Raw genomic sequence first — 22267 nt, forward strand, 5'->3', positions numbered from 1 at the left:
CTGTATCTTTCATATATCTTTCTCCATTGCATTTTGTATATATTGCCCCTTGTTACATGTAAATATTTTGTTCAATTTTAAAGATTTTGATGGCCATTTACTATCTTCATTATCGGTATCGTTAACATCGTTCGATTTTTGTTGTTGTTTTCGCTACTAAATGAAAAGAGAACTTTATACTTTCGTTTTATATATACGACGGTTACTTGAAAATTTTTTAATTTAGGTTAATCGTAAGTTAGGAAGAAAAGAAATGGAACTGTGAAACAATCGATAATTCGTGCTAACTTCACAGTATACGGCAATATTTCATCGACTTACCGAATTTTATTATTGCAAGTGTGCTTGCGATTTTACCAAGTTTCATCGTTGTTATCCGTTGTGTCATCTGCCGAGAATGAAACGTCAGATAAATGTCTTCTACACGGTTGCTCGTAAACAGTCGAAGACATTTCATGAACTTGTGGACTTTTCTTCGCACCTTTTTTGCGATGCGTTGACTGCATATGAAAATCAAATGAGAAATGCAAATGCAATATAAATATTTATCCATTTTATACGGCTTAAAACTTCGTATCAATTACTTTAAATGCATTCATTATTCTGTTGGTGATATTAGAAACGAAGTTGGATTTCCGATTTTTTTGATTGGGAGGAAACAATTGCTTGACTTCTTTAGATTTATCAGCATTTCTAGATTGTGAGATCAAAGGTTCGGTTTCTCGAACATTTTCATCCCTTTTTGTGCAAAGAGTTCGTTTACGAAATTCCTTTGTTACTTCTTTGAATGCTTTGGTCTCTTGATAAGGAAGTTTTTCGTTTCTTGCTGCTTGTGTTAATGGATTTTGCTTGTGTAATTGAATACGAAATTGTGATTAGTTCGAGATAACTATTAAAAAGGAAATTTTCTAAGCAATGATGAAATAATTTTGTTTGCGCTTACTGGTTTTTCACGATCACAATCCACAAAAGTCTCGCTCAAAGTTTGGCTTTCCTGCATCTTAGAGGCGAACGATAACTTCCTAGAGTCTAAGGGATTCGATGTAACACATCTTACAGCTTCTTTTTCCCTTATTAATCTCATTCTATCGTGTTCCTTCAATTCTTCGATCAATTCTGATCTTTGATACATAGGTAAATATTTCCTCAGCATAGGAGGTTGAAAGCTTTCTCGGGATTTCTCGGTGTAATGAATATTTTCTTTATAACGACACGCATCTTCTCTACTTCTTTCAAAACTAGAAGATAAGCTTTCCGAAGAACTGTTTTTATTGTCCGTACACGTAGTAATATCTTCATCATTATCGTCCGAATAATATCTAATTGAAGACAGAAAACGTAATAGTTTATATCTATCGAAATAAACATGAATTTGTGACTTGTAGTAGATTATTATTATCATTATTTGAGAAGATATTACTCTCGATGACTGCTGACATCGGTTTGATCATCTTCATGTTGACAACTACCGTAATATTCTTCGTCAAAATATCGCAATCTATCGACGTGTGGTTCACGTTGACAAACTCGTGAACTGTATTGCTGAAAAATTGATCCAACGTCGCTAGTTTCTTCCTGCTTTGATATCCTTTCACGATCTCTCTCGTAGAAATCGTAAAAGGGTTTGCAAGTTTGCATATGTTCGGGATACATTATGGGTATGAAACCAGAAATTAATTGTCTTTGATTTTCTTTAGGATAAAGGCTTTCATGAACGTAACCTCTTCTTTCATCTTCAGGAAATTGATGTGATTCGTCGCAAGTGCTGTTATTATACAAAACGATAAATCTTGTAAAATGTTTGTTGTAACAAATTTAACTTACTATTTACGCCTCGTTCTATCCTTCTTGCAATCTTTTCTTTTCGCATATAGTTTATCCAACATCATTAATGTGTCTTTAAAGCTGCGTTTCTTTCGATAACATTTAATCTCAAAATCGCTTGGACGTTTCTTTTTGTGCCTATTAGAAATTTCTTTATAGAACACCTGTATGCATGATCTTATCAAAGATAATCTTATAATCACCTTTTATGTTTTTTATATTCTTCTATACACTTTTTCCATCGTCGTTCCTTCGATTCGGTAGGTCTGGCCACTTTGCAACAAATTTCTTTCGACTTTTGGCATTTCTTTCGTTCGTCTTTTTTATCTGGCCGACATTTTACCAGCTTCGTTTGCATAGCTCTACTTTGGTCTCGTAAATCAGTTCCTATGTCAACTTTATCAACAGTTTTTTCTCGAGGATGAATAGCAGTTTTTTTTTTATCTGGTTTTCTTCTCTCGTCTTTAGTTCCATACAATTCTAGACCTGCCAATGTATCGTATAATTGTAATCCTTTTACTTTTTTCCGATGCTCTGATTTTGCAACTCCTTTCTTCCTTTTTTCTTTATCGTCCACTCTAATTTGATCGTTCGTATCACTCTCTTCTTTATGCACTGGAGCTCTCTCAGTTTTTTCGGATACCGTCATTGAATCTTGATCATTCTTGATCACTCCTGCTCTCACGCATTTACGTTCAAATTGTGGAGGATTAAAATTCTAAAAATATCGTAGAGGTTTAAGTTACTTAAATAATCGTCAAATTAATGTATTTTTAATAAACGTTGATTTACTTGTGATTCATCTTCACCAACGATGTTCCAAGTAGCCGTTCTTTGACAAGTCGATGACGTTTTCGCGTCTGATAATATATTTATATCGTCTTCCTTACGAACGCATCTATACGATGGTTGTGAATCCGCGGTTTCATCGATTTCATGATAAGACGTATACTTCGAAATTGTTTCCAAGTGTCTAATTCAAATATTTACGTCAAAATGAAAATCAAATTGAATTTGAGTCGTTGATTAAAACGATACCTCGGTAAATCCTTTGTAACAAATTTCTTTTCACAAGGATATTGCCAATTGGTATCATCTACTTTTGCAGGACAAATAATTTTGCGCTCTTTATAATCCTTAGCACGAATGATATCTTCGGGATCCTCCCAGTCTACACGGCACCGAGTTCTTCTAGGTCTGAGACTATCCTTTGTCGATCGATGTTTGCATATTAAACGTGATCCATCGTTGTCATCGTCGTCACTGAACGAAGATGGCGACGATGATATTGATATATCTTCGACGTCACTTTTCTTAGTTCTTATACGTCTGTACGTTTGTACAGGCGATTTAGATCTTTTTACGTTCAGCATTTTAACGACTCGTTTTATCAAAGATGGTCTCCTTGGTTGTAATCCTTTTCTTCCCTTCAAATTAACGAATATATATCCTTGACACGTTACTTGTATTAATTTTTAATAAAAGTTACATCGGTATGAACACTCACACGTCTGCCGATCCAAGGAATTCTTAGTAGAGCTGCCATAATTCGTCTTACGCGGCTATAACTTTTCCCATCTTCGCACTTATCCTTTATAAGCAACTCCTTCGAGCCATCATTGATTTCTATATGTATCACTTCGTCCTCGTTTACTTCATCACTTGGCCAATAATCCGAGTCTATTATTGATGTCGACGAATAACAATATTTATGAGAAAACGACGAACGAGACTTCTTCTTTAACCTGCTACGAACTTTTCTATGTGCTCTAACGACGAAACAAGAAGGCGTTGTATCACTGCTTAACATTATGCTTCTTGCAATTGGCTCGTTGAATATCTAAGTTGAATGATAATATAAAAGATACTAAAAGAAAAATATTTGTTTAAGAAGTGACAGTACATACGCACGCACGCACACAAACACACACTCGCGCATCGTTTCGTCCTTTCAAACCTGAATAGTAACATCATCTCGTAGTTTTTGAGCTTCAAGATCCTTGAATGGAAGTTTTCGTTCATAAATCTCCGGTTCCCGTGTTAAATCATCTTGATAGCCTAATTTAACGAATACATTGATTTACATATACGTAGATTTTGATAATTTCGATAATTTAACTTACTATAACTGTAAACCGATGTAGAACTACTCTCTTCGTACTCTTCGAACTCCTCTTCATCCGATTCCTCTTCTATATCGATCGTTTCGAACGATTTCTCGATTTTCGCTTCCTCTCGTTTCTTCGAAATTTCTTTAATATCTATTTTCTCTCTTTCCCTCCTTCTTCTTTCAGCCTCGGCTAATTTTAATCTTTTTTCGTGAACAATTCGTAATTGATCGTCGGAGGAATCTCTGTATCAAAAAGAACGATTCTATTTCGAAGATGTTTGATTTATGGTGTAAAACGAGTTGTGACGATAGAGTTGTGATCTTACATTTCTTCGCTCATGTCCGACAAATCTCCGTATTCCAGAGGCGATCGACAAATCGTACAGATATTCTGTAAATCTGCGAAACACTGCAAGCAAAATAATCCAACGCAATCTGGTGTCGGACATTTAATATGTGGGTTAATATCATCGCGTTGAACGGCACCGCACAAAATACAAGCTTGTTCCTTTTGCGGGAACAATTTGTTTAAGAAAGGAAAGACAGCCATTACACGTTGCTTAAAAGTAACCCTTTCTATAGTTTCTCCGTTGATACCAAATTTTCGACGTAACTGACGTCTCGCGAATTTAACGAAACTTCCTCTCGAACTAAAATAATTTACGTTACGTTTCTAACATCGATTCTAAAATCGAAAATACATAGGCGTATATGAAATATTTTTCATACGATTAAATAAATTTTATGTTACCGCATTATATGATTGTAAAGCCACGCTGCTCTTTGCTTCGCTCTATCGGGATAATACTGACACATCACAACTTCTCTCAGTCGAAAACTATAGGGTTCAAAAATTATCATCATCCAACATAAAATGATCAGAGTTAGGATTCTTATATATCCATCGAAACTTGGAGGTATTGGATCTGGGAGACATGGGACCGTATTGATTTCGATGTCTTTAACGTGCGGAGTAAATGCCTTTATAATACTTCTGTAAAGTTCTGCGAGAAAACCAGTTCCTGAAACGTATATACCAACGGAGTTTGGCTGATCGATCTGCGAATAATTAAAATCAATCGATTAATTATAATTTGAATGAAAACCCGGTTATTTGACAAATAATTATTAACGAATACCTGCGTTTGTATTCGTCCGTGATATCTGATAGTATCGAGTATCCAGTAAAGACTATAATCCATTATTATATAAATACAAATTTTGACCGAAGTCAAGCTCAAAAACGTCGCTGATTTTGCTAACTTGACCCTCTCGGTTTTAATTAATTTGACCGACGACAATGATACATAACGATTTCTTTCGCGATGATTCAACGGCAAAATCGTTTCTTTGTCCTGTCGCGCTCTTATCAAATCGATCGTACGAATATTATTGGTAATATATCTGTTGTTATATCTCTCGCTCGTTAACCATTTGTGCCGATAATGTAAAACTCTAAGAAAGAGAAAAATAAATAGAAATATTCTTATCGAAATTTTATCCTATTCGTTTCATACCTTAGCAACATGAAAAATATAAAGAAAGCTGTTAGACAATTCACCCAATCGAAAACCGCTATAAATCTGTTAGTCCTTGATCTGATCTCAGCAGAAATATTCGTAGCAATATCGTGTATAGTTTGAGTTTTGTTCATTTCGAAATGAAAAGAATGTGAAAACTTGATTTTTACGTAGAACATCGTCTTCATGTGTCTGGTGAATCTTCGAATTTCTAAAAAAGAAAAAATTTGTTACTAAAGCATAAGTATTAAAATTAGAGCGCCGATCGTTACGGAGATTTACTTTTCTTTACAGCGCCGACTATGACGTCAGCAACGTATGAAACCAGCATGCATATAAAATCCAATGGTTTAACTACCCAACAAAGAGCACTTACGATATACGTCAAATCACAAATCCCACCAAAAATCGGACCGAGTTTAGCTCTACAATCGGCAACGGCACCTTCGAATACTCTTTGACATCTTTCAAAAGGCGTGCCTAACTTTTTATTGCATATACTTATAATACTTCCAAGCCATTGAAAAACTGCGGTTATTACTCTGACTGTGAAAGAAAAGAGAATTTAATCGGCAATACTAATTTAAATTCGTTTATTTCGAGATACGGTAAAAAGGAAATAGTTCGGTACCTATACCAAGAACAATTCTTTTTATAGCAATGAAAGTTTGTTTGATCTTTGATACGATAATTCTCACTGCTTTGGTTACTTTCATGATCGCTTCTTTCAACGCATAAAACGGTTCCTTTATCAAATCCAAAACGCTTTTAACAGCTGTCTTCAACATTTCCTAATGATACAACATCTTTGAATGATATTAACGTAATAAATTGCAAATGTAGTACCGTGTATCCATGTAATCAAATTTTACCTGGCCACAAGCCAAAGATTCCGTAAGTACACTTATATTTCTTAGTGTATTTTTTGCTGGTCCAGTAAGAGTCAATATAAAAGCATAGGCAATTAAAGCTTGCCGACCACGTTTAGAAAAGAACTGTGGTAATAATAAAAATACGACGCATCTGTATGAAAGGTAAATAATCGTGAGTTATCCGATTCTCCAACAGAATGATTTTAATTAAAAAAAAATTCAAATATTTGTTATGTATTCTCGAATGAATACCTACCTAACCCCGTAGGAAAATGATAAACCCAAAGTCAATATTACTCCAATAATCGAGCACAAGAAAGTTGCCGATGTAAGCGAGAAATTTAATTGTATAACGAAGAACATAAAGAATATATAAGTGAGAATAACGCCTCCAATAAATCCAAAAATACTTTTTAAAATATAATTTTCAAAGGTACCATCGGTACGTAAAAGAACTGCTTTTTTATGAAGCCAGGAATCTTCTGGGAAGCTGGTTATCTTTCTCCAAAAGTTTTTCACTTTTCTTTTACATCTGTCGGATAAGTCGAAATGATATGAGTAATATACGTTCCTATTTACGAAGGTCTTATCTTCGCTATAAAGATTTTAAAAGGTCAACGAAACCTACCGCAATTTCTTATGACGAAATTTTTGCCTCCAAGTCAAATGCTTGGCACCCTTTGAGACCTCGATCGATCTCAATTTTTCATCCTCGTATTTACGACGAAGTTTTTCAAGACGATGGGCTTTCACTACCAATTGGAAAAAAGCCATATCCTTACGATTTATGAGTTAATAAATTACACTATGTACTGTGAATAATTAAGCGTTATGTATATCAGACTATTATATGTATATAGGCTTTAATTAATATTTCTCGTGACAAACCTATGATCTTTTTGAAATGAAATATGAAATAAAATAGTTTCCTCATTTTCATTGCCAATTATTTGGCAGAGAGGATAACCTATTAATGTAAAAGTGTGTATCTGCGTAATTAGAATACAATCTAAGAAAATTTATAATCTTAATAAATACCAATAGTGAATACATTTCGATTAAGAAACTTATTTTCCTAACAAATACACGTAACTCTCATTGATAGTTATTTAAAAAATCATTCTTTAATAATGCATTCCCATTACTATTTGTCAAACATCAAACTTCAAGTTGTCCTTTATGTCCATATATATAAATAATATTTTTCAGTAACTTCCGAACTTGAAGTTATCAAAAAGTTGCAAACAAAAACGAATACACTTGAATGACTCACAATTTTGGAATTAGTTTTCTTTTGCACGCCGAAGAGCAAGCACTGTTATTCTCACTTCCTACAAAGGTACATTTAAATAATTTATCATTTTTATAATTTTCAATTATTTAAACAATATTTAATGTACGTAGAATATCGAAAACTAATATTTAAATAACCTAACCTACCCGTAGGAAAAAGCCTGGATTTTTTACTAATTATGTTAAAAATATATGTAAAGTTCTATAGGACTATCGTGACATAATTTTTACATGTTATTTGTACATCCCGGAAATATACAAACTACATGTATTTTATAATCACTACTATATTACATTTATAATTAATGTATTATGTTATTGATAAATCTAAAAGTTAAGTAAGATAATTAATTCATAAATAATTGCCGTTTTACAACTAATGACACTTATTCATGTATCAACCCAATATATATCCAGACCTTTTAAATTATCTTAATTTCTAAGCTGCAGATAAATTAACTGATCTGCCATTTTCACCTTAAATTATCTTAAAATTAAATCTTAATCTTAGGACTAAATACTTAATATTACTTTTAATATAAATGTGCTAAAGCGTAAAAAATGAAGCATTAGAATTCCAATATGCATCATGCATCATGCATTATAATTATACTTTTATAAATAAACATGCAATAAAATCATGAAACCTTAAAAAACTTACTAATATACTTTACCGATATGTAAAATAGTATATAAAATGAAATTATTCTGAGTTAATTATATATAATCTTATCAGTATAGTTTTATTCTATTTCTAATTCTATATTACTTTTTATATCAATTTCGTCATTATCAAGTACCTGAAAAATTAAACATAATGTGTATAAAACAAATCATAAAAACAGACAGAATAAAACTGCAAAAGTATGCAATTTCATTCTATATGCCTATCGATATTATTAATATAAAAAATAAACCACCATATGATTCATGTATCGATCGAGGTTGTAGACCTGAAACGTATCACTTCATTGATTAAATCTTTTTTTTTCATAAACATCTTTAAAATCTTTAGTACATCCCACAAATATTTGACATTATATTTGTTATAATTACTATTGAAATTATATTTACAAAAACAAATTGTAAATAATTAAATTTAACATGTTGTGTTTGCCTTCAGAAATGCATATACACATAAATATATATTTTAAACAGCAGCTATTTCAGGCGCTCTAATCGTAGAAGCCGGATGTTAACAAATCCAACGATGATCACCTGTAACAAAAAGAAAATACATTAATCATACAATCAACATATAAAAGTATGAAATATAACACGTCCATTTGACGTCCCAATATATAGATGCACTTTTCAATTTAATTTTCTATCTATTTTTATCAATTCCTATATCACGTTGCAATAAGATAAAATTTAAACGCGTGACTCTACATTATAACTTATAATGAATGAACAATAAAAAAAAATTAAAAATATTATTATTATGAATAAAAATAAAATATATATGAAGTATATTATCAATCAAATTAAATATCCTGTAAGAATAATTACTATAATGTCAACGATAATTAATTAATTTACAAAATCTAATAATATGCGAATCTAAGTATTTTGACTCTAACTAAATAAAAACTTGTGTGCATCTATTGGATGATTCAGACACGAACTTTACATGCCAAGGAGATGGAATAGTCCATCATCTCCAATTATAACAATTACTACTGACGAGCAAAATGACAACGTGGTAAAAAACATAGAAAAATATGATAAAACCACGAGCCATTATCAGAGAAACATTGTAATCCTCTGAAAAAATGACTCGTCGTCGATAGTTGCCCTCTTGAGCCACGATCTGTGGGGGCCTCTTCGGCATATAGCCTCTTCTTTTCTTCGTGCCTTAACAACTGCTTTAGAGCATTCCCTAACAAGTGCAAAAAAAAAATTAAAAATAAAAACTTATTATACATTTTATGAATTATCCTAGCCTGTGGACGATCAATGGATCGAAAGAATCCACCTATCGTAAGCATTTACACAGACACATTTACTCGAATGCCCAAGCAAATATTTAATCTAATCGATGAACCTATTATTAACACTTCGCATTTGAAAAATTAAAAAGTATCGAGAAAAAAAAACTAAAAAATCTATGATAAATTTCATGGTCTTATCCTTTTATAGGATCATGTTTACTTTTTATCTTTATTATTTTTACTTTACTATATCTACATGTATAAAAAATTATATATTCTTTATAAGAAATAAACCACGAAAGTGCGAAGTGTTAATATACTTAATACTAAGTATCTAACGCGTTCAAAAATCTTTGCAAATTCGAAAGAAAGAAATTTTTAAGCAAATGCAAAGACTTTTAAACTGTTTGATACTGATAGGTATATCTTGCAATACAGAGCATCAGCAAAATATGAGGGGAAAAAAAAACACAGACATGCTGAATAATTGTAAAATTTGCTGAAACTTTGCCTAATATCCGGATACGGAACATTCCACTCCTGAGTGGAAATTAAAACGCATTGTATCCGGTCCTACCTACTTAAAATTAAATACACAGTCACACAGAAAAAGATATGCTACCTGCCTGCCTATAACCTATATTTAAAAAATAGCAAGACATTCGTTCCAACACATACACTCCACGATTCTCTCACATACCGCCAGGGTGCAAAAGCCTACACTAGAGAGTATGCCCCGGGACACCTCCGACACCCTAGCTCAAACGCGTATTTTTTCTAATATATTAGGAGTACGTACCAATTGCTGTAATCGACTGTCAAGGCTAATGATTATTGCGTAAATGACTACAACAAAAAATACTAGTATATACTAGTATATACATGCATACTAGTAATATACGAATATTTCCATACAATATGTGCTAACTCTACTATGCAAAACGATATGAATAACAATAGATTAATATAGTATTTTAAATAATAATCTATTAGTATAATTATTTTATTCATATTTATTTCTAAATAATCGCGAAACGATGTACAATGCACCACCTAGCACGAACACACAGATGCAAGGTACAACGTGCGCAATCACTAACGCTGTGACAGTCGCCAATATGGGAGAACTTAAAACTAAACCCATACTAACAGTTTCTCACCCATACGAGTAACACCTGGGCACACGCATAGATGAGAACGCAGAAAGCATGGGGGGGAGAAACGGGAATTAGTTTGTTAGAAGCTGAAAATCCTAATCTAAAAAATGATTAACTTATTCTAGGGCCTACGGACTATGACTCTACAAGTCTCTTTGTTTTCTATTAGCAATGACTCTACTCGACTTTTTTCTTTCAAAAACAATGACTCTACTGAGACTTTTTTTTATGAACAAAATAGATTGAATATTTCATTAATCTTCATGTAACAATAATCAAAATACCTCGGACGATTCCTTTTAACAAGCGATTATTCTAATAAAAGAACAAGATCATGATCTACCGCTTGTTTTTCAGAATCTATCCGTCGCGATTGTCTTCTTGTTCATTTTTTTACTACGTCTACATCGATATATCGAAGTAAATCGCAATTATGTAGATTAAGTTACGAAACAATGCATTTGACGTAGACCACATCACATGCTTCTCTGACGAAATCAGATAAATGAATACCCGATTTCAACATTAACATCACGAACAAATAAGAACAAAAAAGTGCTTATTAATTGCATTATTAATTAATCGAACCGACGAAACAAGAAGACCCTGTCCTAAGCTAATAAAAATAAGCATGCAAAATAGATATAAACAATGAAAACACATAAACAATTAAAAATGTACCACTCGCGAGTAAATCCAAAAGAGGAATTACTCACGGTCATGCTCGTCAATAATTTGTTTAAAAAATTACAACCAGTAACCCGTGCCGATACGGACCTTTCATCCTCAGCATGATGGGCACTGGAGGGATTTAAAATTTTTCACTCACTACTTAAGAAGTTCTGCGATGGCTCTAAAACACTCCTAATGTAACTCCAAATTGAAGGAGGATGATCCATAGGAAGTTGAAAATGAAATAAGTTGATATCAGAAAAAGTTGAAAATGAAGTAACTCAATTTTGTTATAAACTGGTAAGGCACGATCATAATGGTTATCTGTAAACAGATTGTAAACAAATTTTTATAGAATTTATTGCAATAAAATAACTATGAAATTATTAGATATCAAATTTATAAATTAACTTACCAATATTATTCCATAGGAGAAGCGTTAATTAATTTCTCGATCATCTTCAATGATGCACTGACTCTAATACGCGAACAGTCAGTGTGACTGTTTAAAAAAAAAATTAATACTTTATATGAACAAACTCTGACTGTATAACTCACTGCTTTGTTCTAAATTAATTTAAGTACACATATTACTAAAATTTAAATTACAAAATGTAAACTACTTTAAATAAACACATCCATGGCTAAGCTAAGAATTGTAATGATGATCTGAAATAGAAAAAGAAAAGACAAGTTTATTAATATCATTATTATAATAAAAGATTTTTAACATTATTAAGAAAATGTTTAAAAAAGACATCTACTTACTGGAGTTTTCGTTGATCCTTTGCACGATGAGCACCCTGCTCTAAGATGATGAAAAATATACATTAACACTGACTCTACTTCGCGAATTTATTTTAAATATAACTTTATTTAATCAACTAATTTTAATATAGAAATAAATAGCAAGAACGAAAACAAACACTGACTCTAATACTTTATAAGAATTAAAAAGCTGAAACAGACAAACAGATTATAGAACAAAAAAGAATAAAACATTTCCTGTAAATTATTTCTGAAGGCAACACATTAGAAAATATATTATCTAAAAATCATAATGAATATCTTATAAATAGAATTTAATATATCATGAAAATTTTAATTATTAAAAATTAAATATTTTTGAAATGTACCAAAGTATGCAGCCATTTGCTCGATATTGCTTGCTTTGTATTTTAAGATACAAACTCAAACAATATCGATTGCCCAGGTCCCACCACTTGGAGGTAACTGCATATGGAGACCCAATTGTTAATAAAAATGTAATAAATTCTATCGTAATATGTAATAATTCTAAAATAAAATGACAGCTGCAAGAGTAAATAAGATGACGAATAACCTAAAAAGTATACGAATTCCTATACCATCCTTGAAAAAATAAAATTTCTGTACTATTAATATTAAAGTAATCGTTATAAAGTTAGAATAAAAGTGTTTTGTAATAAAATGCGATATTAAAACGAAATTAATCAGTCCTTTCGTCTGTATTCGTCCAAATGTTATATAGGAATAAAGATCTCTCTTTTGGCTTTGAGAGAGTTCGAACGCTCGATTGTTTTTGTTTTGATATCGGTCGAAAAATTTCTCGAAAATACACAATGTAATGTGACCTCTATGCCGTATGTTACCTATCTATTTCTATTAAGCCTCACTATACATATTAATAAATAAGAATAATAATTATATCTGAATGTATAACAAATAAGATAAACTTACTTGTATAATCGAAGAGACGTATGAACTGGTACATTCGAAGCTGTATTGTAGCTCGGGAAATTCTTCAAAATCTGAAAAATAAAAATCATATTACTATAGGACAAGAATAAAAGTGTATACATATATGTGTAGGGAATAACCGGAGATGGTTGTGTGTGTGTGTGTACTTATATATACGTATACCTAATATGTACATTATAATATCCATAGTAATTGTTACTATGTGTGTGTGTGTATGTGTGGATATGATCTTATTCCATTCTATACAAATGATTATACATCTATATGTGTGTGTATATATATATATGATTGTAACTATTGTGTGTATGTGTGTGTGTGTGTGTACGATTGTATATGAAAATCGAAATTAATACAAAATATCAATCGATCGCAACTATTAATGCAAAATTATTAATCAGGGAATCATTAAAAAGCGAGAGAAGTATCAATATTGTGAAAATAAAACAGGAAAATTGAAGAAAAAGTGCGACGTAAAAACTCTCCGGGGGATCTCCAAGAGGCTGATTTTATTTTTGCGAATATCTTTTAAACGCGATGATGCCCAGACTTAGGAATGCGGCCTCATGGAAATCTCGCGTTTGGCTATCGATTGATATATAGGAAGAGGGTGTACTTTAGAAAAAATGTATTAATTACCTGTAATTATCCCGAGCGACGAAACACAGCGTACACTTGTCACTACGCCATCATGGCGACGAGACCACTGAGAAGAAAGGAAAGTAAACCCCGTATTTCAACGTAATGACGTCATCACAGGTACACACGAGTCAAATCAAATATTATATTTTTCAATTAAAAATAATAAAAAATATAATATAACTACATAGATAATACGATATGAATGGCGAATGTAATTAATTCGAATTCTAAACATAGACAATAATTTTTTAATGAAATAATTATATTTTCTTAAGATATAAAACCATTAAATAAATACGCACTTGTATCACAAGTACCTATATATTATATCTATGCTTTATATATTACGCGCGAAATAATGAGTAATATGAAATCAAAATAATTCGATGATTTGACGCGTATATATATATATATATATATATATATATATATATATATATATATGAGTCATATTTACTGGTAGGTATATGAAAAAAATAATACTTCTTCGAATTTCTATTTACACATATCGAATCACATACGAATATTTACACAATCGAATTACATATCGAATATTTACACATACGATCAAAGTAATAAATGTTCCATAATAATTGTATATAATCGAGAAAGCGCGATTATCGAAAAGAAAGGAACGAAAAAGCATAATACATATGTAAAGAAGTACAAAGAGAACTAATATATTGAGATATTAATTGAATAATATTATATAGGTGACGAGAATTAAACCACGACAATACGCATTATTTTTGGACAGCACTATCTATATTATTTCTTAGAAAGTACTTATATTCGAAGCGAAAGCAGATGACAAAAAAAAAGAAAGAAACACACAGTATTTTTATACACAGACAGTACACACACGCAAATAAACGTCGAGCTTGGCCCAACGCACCGACACATTCGTAAAATTCGTATCTATACATATGTACATATATACGTATATACACACACATAAACACATCGACAGCCTAGCGTCGGAGTTGTATACATACACAGATTGTTTTTTTTATTTTTCACATTTGCTCAGGAAACAAAGAAAGAAGTTCACTTACCGGTAGTAGCTTTTAATCCTTCGAACGACGAACATCTTAATTCTGGAAGACGGAGTACTACCACTGATTCTATTCTATCTCGTGAAATTCTTGAAAATCTGAAAAATGTGAAATCTTATATTAATACAGGATAAAATTAAAGTGTGTGTGTGTGTGTGTGTGTGTGTCAAAAAAGGAGAAGATAGAAAAGTGTATGTGGTATATATAATGCATAAAAAGATTCATACGTGTGTGTACGTTTGTATGGATATATATAAGAAAATCGAATATGAAACAAAATATCGATCAATCATAATTATAAACGAAAAATTATTGATCAGAACATTGTTAAAAAGCAGGAGAAGTATCGATATTGTGAAAATTAAGCTAGAAAATTGAAAAAAAAAAGTACGAGGCAATAGTTCCCGGGGGATCAACGAAAGGCCGATTTTATTTTCGCGAATATCTTTTAAACGCCATAATATCCCGACTCGCGAACACGGCCTCTTTAAAATCACGTGTTTAACTATCGATTGATGTATAATAATCAGGTGTACGTCGGAAAAATTTGCTAACTACCTGTAATTAACGAAAACGACGGGGCGACGTATTTGCTTGGTACGAACTGAAGCAGCAATGGCGTCATCTACACCGTGAACTTGTTAGTGAAGCTAGAAACAGTACGTATATTTGCGTCATTTTAGAAATAAAACGCACTAATAAATATATTACTTTTTCTTAATATTTTATTGAAAAAATAGCACAGAATATAATATTCAATCGCAAAAAGATCATTGAGAATGGTTATGAAACATCTTCACGTTTTCTATTGACTCGTAAAATTCCCGCCAAATGCGTAGATTCCCGCGTAATGTACCAACCTATGCTTCTTCTCTCTCCTACTTCGGGAGTCAAGAAACGACTAGGTAATAAATCGAATAATCAATGAATTTAACTTTCTATGATTAATATCTCTTGTAAATGTTCGGAAAGATATTTAATTATATTTGTCTATAGATTGTCCTATAAATATAAATTATTAAATAATTTCTATTCGAAAGTATTTATTATGTACTCGTTGGTAGGTAGAAGTTCTAATGGCTTTGAAAGAAGAAGAAGCTGCAAAGAAGAAGAAATTGATCGGAATAAGGTAAGAAAAAACAGAGATTTAGTCTAGATTTTCGAACATTTTTGATCTATATAAATTTTGAAAAGCATTAGGATATTGACCAATATCATATTTTGTAAAAATATCTCTTTTTCATCGCAAAATTTGCGAACAAAAATACTCTCGCTTGTTGGTTGTCACACAGATGCTGCACACATTGACACAAATCCATGGAATCCAGTATAAAAACATTGGCTACAATCTGTAAAAATACTGACCTGTGTAAATCAGTACGCTTCATTCGTTATTTCTTAAAAAAATTTGTCCTTTTGATGCAAAGGTAAGCACAAACACATACTTTTTCATTTCTTGGTACACATTTCCTATGTAGCTACTTAAGAATTTCGAATTAGTTTTTTTTTATATTCCGATGAGTGAATATCCGATGAGAATCTATCTTTCTAAAGGCGAAAGCTCAGAAATTAATATTTTCTATAATTTTACAATTGTTTAAACAGTTTTCATGTACATTCATTACAAAAAACTAATATATAAACAATAATAGATTCGTTTAACAACACAAAGACCGTATCATACGAGAAACAAAAAAATTTCAATTTAATATTTTAATATTTGGCAAATTTTCGTCACAGCATCATTGATTTCGTGTAACATAACATACACGACTTTTATTTACTTTCATTATTATTTTGTTAGTTTCCTTTTGTACGCCGACAAGTGCACATCTGAATACTCGCAGCACACGCTCCGCAAGTATGAGAGAAGAATAATGTAAGTACATTAATCGATCACTCGTTCATTCAATAAATTATACGATTTCTATCATTCTAGAATGAAACGGAGTGGTGGGGATACCGTGCCACTTGGGGGAAATATAAGTCGGCCGCCTTTGACAGTGGGACCGGTCATGCCACGAATTTCTAACACTCACATCTCAATCCTCGCGGTACGCATGCTCCGCAAGTAAGAGAGAAGAGTTAATGTAAGAACATTAATCGATTACTCATTCATTCAATAATCTATACGATTTCTATCTTTGTAGAATGAAACGGAGTGGTGGGGATACTGTGCCACTTGGGGGAAATATAAGGCGACCGCCCTTGGCAATGGGTCCAGTCATGCCACCAATTTCCACCACACGAATCTCAATCCTCGCGGTACGCATGCTCCGCAAGTAAGAGAGAAGAGTTAATGTAAGAACATTAATCGATCACTCATTCATTCAATGATCTATACGATTTCTATCTTTGTAGAATGAAACGGAGTGGTGGGGATACTGTGCCATTTGGGGGGAATATAAGGCGACCCCCCTTGGCAGTGGGTCCAGTCATCCCGCGAATTTCCACCACTCGAATCTCAATCCTCGCGGTACGCACGCTCCGCAAGTAAGAGAGAAGAGTTAATGTAAGAACATTAATCGATTACTCATTCATTCAATGATCTATACGATTTCTATCTTTGTAGAATGAAACGGAGTGGTGGGGATACTGTGCCATTTGGGGGGAATATAAGGCGACCCCCCTTGGCAGTGGGTCCAGTCATCCCGCGAATTTCCACCACTCGAATCTCAATCCTCGCGGTACGCACGCTCCGCAAGTAAGAGAGAAGAGTTAATGTAAGAACATTAATCGATTACTCATTCATTCAATGATCTATACGATTTCTATCTTTGTAGAATGAAACGGAGTGGTGGGGATACTGTGCCATTTGGGGGGAATATAAGGCGACCCCCCTTGGCAGTGGGTCCAGTCATCCCGCGAATTTCCACCACTCGAATCTCAATCCTCGCGGTACGCATGCTCCGCAAGTAAGAGAGAAGAGTTAATGTAAGAACATTAATCGATCACTCATTCAGTCAATGATCTATACGATTTCTATCTTTGTAGAATGAAACGGAGTGGTGGGGATACTGTGCCATTTGGGGGGAATATAAGGCGACCCCCCTTGGCAGTGGGTCCAGTCATCCCGCAAATTTCCACCACTCGAATCTCAATCCTCGCGGTACGCATGCTCCGCAAGTAAGAGAGAAGAGTTAATGTAAGAACATTAATCGATCACTCATTCAGTCAATGATCTATACGATTTCTATCTTTGTAGAATGAAACGGAGTGGTGGGGATACTGTGCCATTTGGGGGGAATATATGGCGACCACCCTTGGCAGTGGGTCCAGTCATGCCACGAATTTCCACCATTCAAATCTCAATCTCAACGAAGATTTTACGCAAGTAGAATGTTGTATTACTCATATTTTCGTATTTCTATACTGTTTCTTTTGTTTCGGACTTCCACTGTCGACTTTCGGAGGACCTCGACAGTCCTTCTCCATGGGGGACTTAGAAATTTCCATAGGATGCCATAGGAGCGAGTATTAACGAACAGTTAATACGAATATACAAAAGATTATTGATTTTAGGCTTAAATGCGAAGTGGGGATAGTCGGCTTCGAATGACGACAACAAAGTCGCGCCTTCGACGGACCTTTACAGTTCCTAGTTCAGTTGTGCTTTGTATTTCGACGAGGGAACTTAGAAAATTTCGCGGATGCCATTCGTGCGAGGATTAACGAACAGTTAATTCAAATATACAACAATTCATTTGATTTGAGACTTAATTTCAAAGTGGGGATAGTCGGCTTCGAATGACGACAACAAAGTCACGCCTTCGACGGACCTTTACAGTCCCTAGTTCAGTTGTGCTTTATATTTCGACGAGGGAACTTAGAAAATTTCGCGGATGCCATTCGTGCGAGCATTAACGAACAGTTATTTCAAATATACAACAGTTTATTTGATTTGAGACTTAAATTCAAAGTGGGGATAGTCGGCTACGAATGACGACAACAATGTCGCGCCTTCGACGGACCTTTACAGTTCCTAGTTCAGTTGTGCTTTGTATTTCGACGAGGGAACTTAGAAAATTTCGCGGATGCCATTCGTGCGAGCATTAACGAACAGTTAATTCAAATATACAACAGTTTATTTGGTTTGAGACTTAAATTCGAAGTGGGGATAGTCGGCTTCGATTGATGACAACAAAGTCGCACCTTCGACTGACTTATATAGTTCCTAGTTCAGTTGTGCTTTGGACTTCGACGAGGGAACTTAGAAAATTTTGTACTTTCGTGGAACTTTGACAATCTATCTCCTCGAGTGGACTTAGAAATTTTCGCACTTTCGGGGGACTTAGAAAATTTGTATCCACGATTGAACTTAGAAATTTTCACAGTTTTGAGGGACTTTGACAATCTATCTCAACGACTGGACTTAGAAATTTTTGCAGGATACCATTCGAGGAAGTATTAACAAAGAGTCCACTCAAGTATATTTTCTATCACTCGTATTTTCATAATTCTATACTATTTCTTTTGTTTTAGACTTAGATTCTGCAATTTCGGAGGACTTTGACAATCTTCCGCCCTGAGTGGACTTAGAAATTTTCGCACTTTCGGGGAACTTTAACAATCTATCACCACGAGTGGACTTAGAAATTTTCGCAGAATGCCATTTGAGAGAATATTAACGAAAACTTAAAGTAAGTATACTTCTCTATCACATATTTGTTGAACGATTTATACAACCTTTTATTATAACAGTGATACCGATTATTTTGTTTCTATTTTTATGTTTCAGAACCTCGACACAATTGCCCGCATTGCAATGATGTAATCGAGTGTTAGTATCGCTAAAATAAATTTATTCAGAAGTAGAAGCAGTGTTTGTTCGTTCGCGTTTCGCGATTTAAACCAAAAGTGTTTTTGCATAGACTGCGCGCAATGCAGTCGTTAGAGTCAGTGTTTGTTCGTAAAGTTATTTGCTTTCTTAACAGTCGCACCGACTGTATTTATAATATATAGTAGAGTTTCGCGAAATAAATTCAGTGACCGTTCGTTAAAAAATAACTACCGCGAATTAGAGTCAGTGCATCACTGAAGAGGATCTCGACCAACTTCGATGTCGACCTACCTCATTTTCAACCAACTACAAATCATCCACCCTCAATTTCGACCTAAATCGCGGTCCAGTGTTTTGGAGCCATCGCAGAACTTCTTAAGCAGTAAGTTAATTTTTAAATCCCTCCGATCACTCAATCATGTCGAGGACGAAAGGTCCGAATCGGCACGGGTGATTGGTTGTAATTAATCAGTAGAAGAGCAATGAGTGACCACGAGTAAGTTTCTTCGGAGATTTACTCGTGAATGGTTTACTTTTTGATTTATTTATTAGATCAGGATAGAGTCTTCTTGCTTAAACGCGTTAATTATAATTATTTGAAGTTTTGAATATTTGAATGCATTTTTAAATAATTTTCTCTCGCGAAAATAGTAAAGTATCGCGATATTCGCGAATTTTAATAATGAATAAGCAAGAAGACATTCGCGACGGATAGTCTCTGGATTACAAGCGAAATTGTATAATTTATTTTCTAATAATTAGAGTAATCGCTTGTAAGAAGGAACGTCCAATGATTTTTCATTACATTTTTAAATAAAGATTAATGAATTTTATTAATAAAAGAAAGTCTCAATAGAGTCATTGCTTTTGAAAGAATAAAGTAGAGTAGAGTCGTTTATGAAAGATAAAGAGACTTGTAGAATCATAACGCGTAGAACATAGAATAAATTAATAAATTTTTAGCTTAGGATTTTCAGCAATTAATATATTAATTCTCGTTTCTCTTTCGATGCTTTCTTGATTTTTCGTTTCAGGTTTGGTTTAGAGTTGCGTTAGGTGTATTAGTTTACTTCCATGTCTTAGAATAAGGGCTGTTTTTAGTTTTTGACGGTAGGGACGATAGTTATTGAACGTGTTTTGTAGTTGTGGTTAGGGCACGAAGCAAAGAAGAGGCTATATGCCGAAAAGGCCCCCACAAACTGTGGCTCAAGAGGGCAACTGATAAACTATTGAGTTATTTTCGAAAGTTCCATAGAACTCTTCGAAAATGGCTCTTAGTCATATTTTAATTTTACCATGTCGTCACTCAAAATGCTCTTATATAGTAGTATATAGTAGTAATGTAGATTTGAGAAGCTGAGACGATGTAATATTCCGTCTCCTAACCTACACGCGCATGCGAATAGAATTTTTACATATTTTATGCATTTTTATTATTAAAGTCGAGTAATCGCGTTTTTCTTTTCCAAGTTTTAATTAAAATCATAATTTCATTTTAATAAAATCTAGCCTTACATTAAAGTCGAGACATAAATTTTTCACTTTTTATTTTTTTTAAGTTTAATTAAACTCATAATTTTATCTTTATAAAATCAAATTTTATTTGCTTGAAATATAAATTAGATTACGCCGGTAATGCGTATTCTATAGTAGAGTCACTGTCATTTAGATACTCACGTGAGCGATTAGAAGTCCTACCGGGGACTTTGTTTTATTTAACGGTGATTACTTAATTATGCCAGTTTCGCGAATTTCAGAGTAGAGTCATCGTTAGCTTGTGTGTTCACAGATGCAGCAACCTCCTCGCGGCATGACCTGGGTCAGAAGAACTTAAGATATATATGAAAATCATATTTTAATTACATCTCAAGTATATGCGAGCAAGTGGCTGCACATTACAACGTTTCTCCAAAATCTGTTTTCTATCTAAAGTCTCGGGTGGGACCCTTGGGAGGGGCCCTCGGGTGTGGGCCTTAGGCGGGTTCGGTTCTTTCACTAGGGAAAAATCAAACTTAATTATGGTACTTTGATTTTTGTCGTGTGAAACGATTTCTACGGAATGCACACTCATCGTCCGGAATTCTATTTCTTTCAAGCACATTTACGCAAATACTCCTCGTTTCATTCTCTATTTTTCTTTTCTTCTTCTCTTTTCCTCTTTTCTTTGTATTTCTTTACATTTTTCTAATGTTTTTTTTTTATGTTTCAGAGCAGAACATCGAGGAACGGATCATCGAGGAAGGATCATCATGAAATTAAATTTTTACAGGGAATTTATTAAATATAAATGTCTTTTTGCATATAATTTTCCATATAATGTTTACTCTTATATTTAACATTTACTAACTTTTTAATTTTTGCTTTTATATTCAGTTTTTATTATATTTTTAATTTTTGCTTTCATATTTAACTTTAATGTACTTTTTAATTTTTGCTTTTATGTTTAATTTTTAATATCTCTTTAATGTTTGCTTTTATTTTATCTCTACTTCTATTCTTCTTCTGTTTCAGATTAGGTGATCGAGGGACGGATCATCGTGGGATTTTTACACGGAAGTTAAAGGAACCTTTCTGCATATAACGTTTGTTATATGCAGGAAGGGTATGTCTCCTTGCTTCCGTACGCGAATGATAGGGAAAACACTCACGCGCGTGACGGCCGGCACGCGCG

At 33.2% G+C, this 22267-nt stretch overlaps 1 protein-coding gene and 1 long non-coding RNA gene across 3 annotated transcripts; both read right to left on the reverse strand.

Moving 5' to 3' along the window:
* Nucleotides 1–6: 6 nt before the first annotated feature.
* LOC127069697 (uncharacterized) lies at nucleotides 7–8187 on the reverse strand. Of its 2 annotated transcripts, XM_051007009.1 has the most exons (21): nucleotides 6955–8187; nucleotides 6583–6858; nucleotides 6327–6477; nucleotides 6086–6245; nucleotides 5737–6000; nucleotides 5452–5665; nucleotides 5074–5389; nucleotides 4686–4993; nucleotides 4261–4584; nucleotides 3948–4177; nucleotides 3782–3882; nucleotides 3332–3664; nucleotides 2863–3251; nucleotides 2617–2797; nucleotides 2028–2542; nucleotides 1825–1962; nucleotides 1421–1765; nucleotides 944–1319; nucleotides 585–848; nucleotides 322–500; nucleotides 8–156 (listed from the first exon to the last, which is right to left on the reverse strand). In XM_051007009.1, exons 1-20 carry the CDS (start codon nucleotides 7098–7100, stop codon nucleotides 354–356), a joined length of 5178 nt encoding a protein of 1725 aa, XP_050862966.1. In that variant the 5' UTR covers nucleotides 7101–8187; the 3' UTR covers nucleotides 8–156; nucleotides 322–353. The 2 variants fall into 2 exon arrangements, with proteins under 2 accessions (XP_050862965.1, XP_050862966.1); XM_051007008.1 differs by lacking the exons at nucleotides 5737–6000; nucleotides 6086–6245; nucleotides 6327–6477; nucleotides 6583–6858; nucleotides 6955–8187 and having other exon boundaries at nucleotides 7–153; nucleotides 5452–5638.
* Nucleotides 8188–9128: 941 nt separating this feature from the next.
* On the reverse strand, nucleotides 9129–13821 carry LOC127069651 (uncharacterized). Its single transcript, XR_007783648.1, has 5 exons — nucleotides 13759–13821; nucleotides 13102–13172; nucleotides 12151–12340; nucleotides 11798–12051; nucleotides 9129–11706 (listed from the first exon to the last, which is right to left on the reverse strand). It is a non-coding gene; the product is annotated as an uncharacterized LOC127069651 (long non-coding RNA).
* Nucleotides 13822–22267: the final 8446 nt, after the last annotated feature.

This window comes from Vespula vulgaris, chromosome 16 (assembly GCF_905475345.1).
Source record: "Vespula vulgaris chromosome 16, iyVesVulg1.1, whole genome shotgun sequence".
NCBI classification, from domain to species: Eukaryota; Metazoa; Arthropoda; class Insecta; order Hymenoptera; family Vespidae; genus Vespula; species Vespula vulgaris.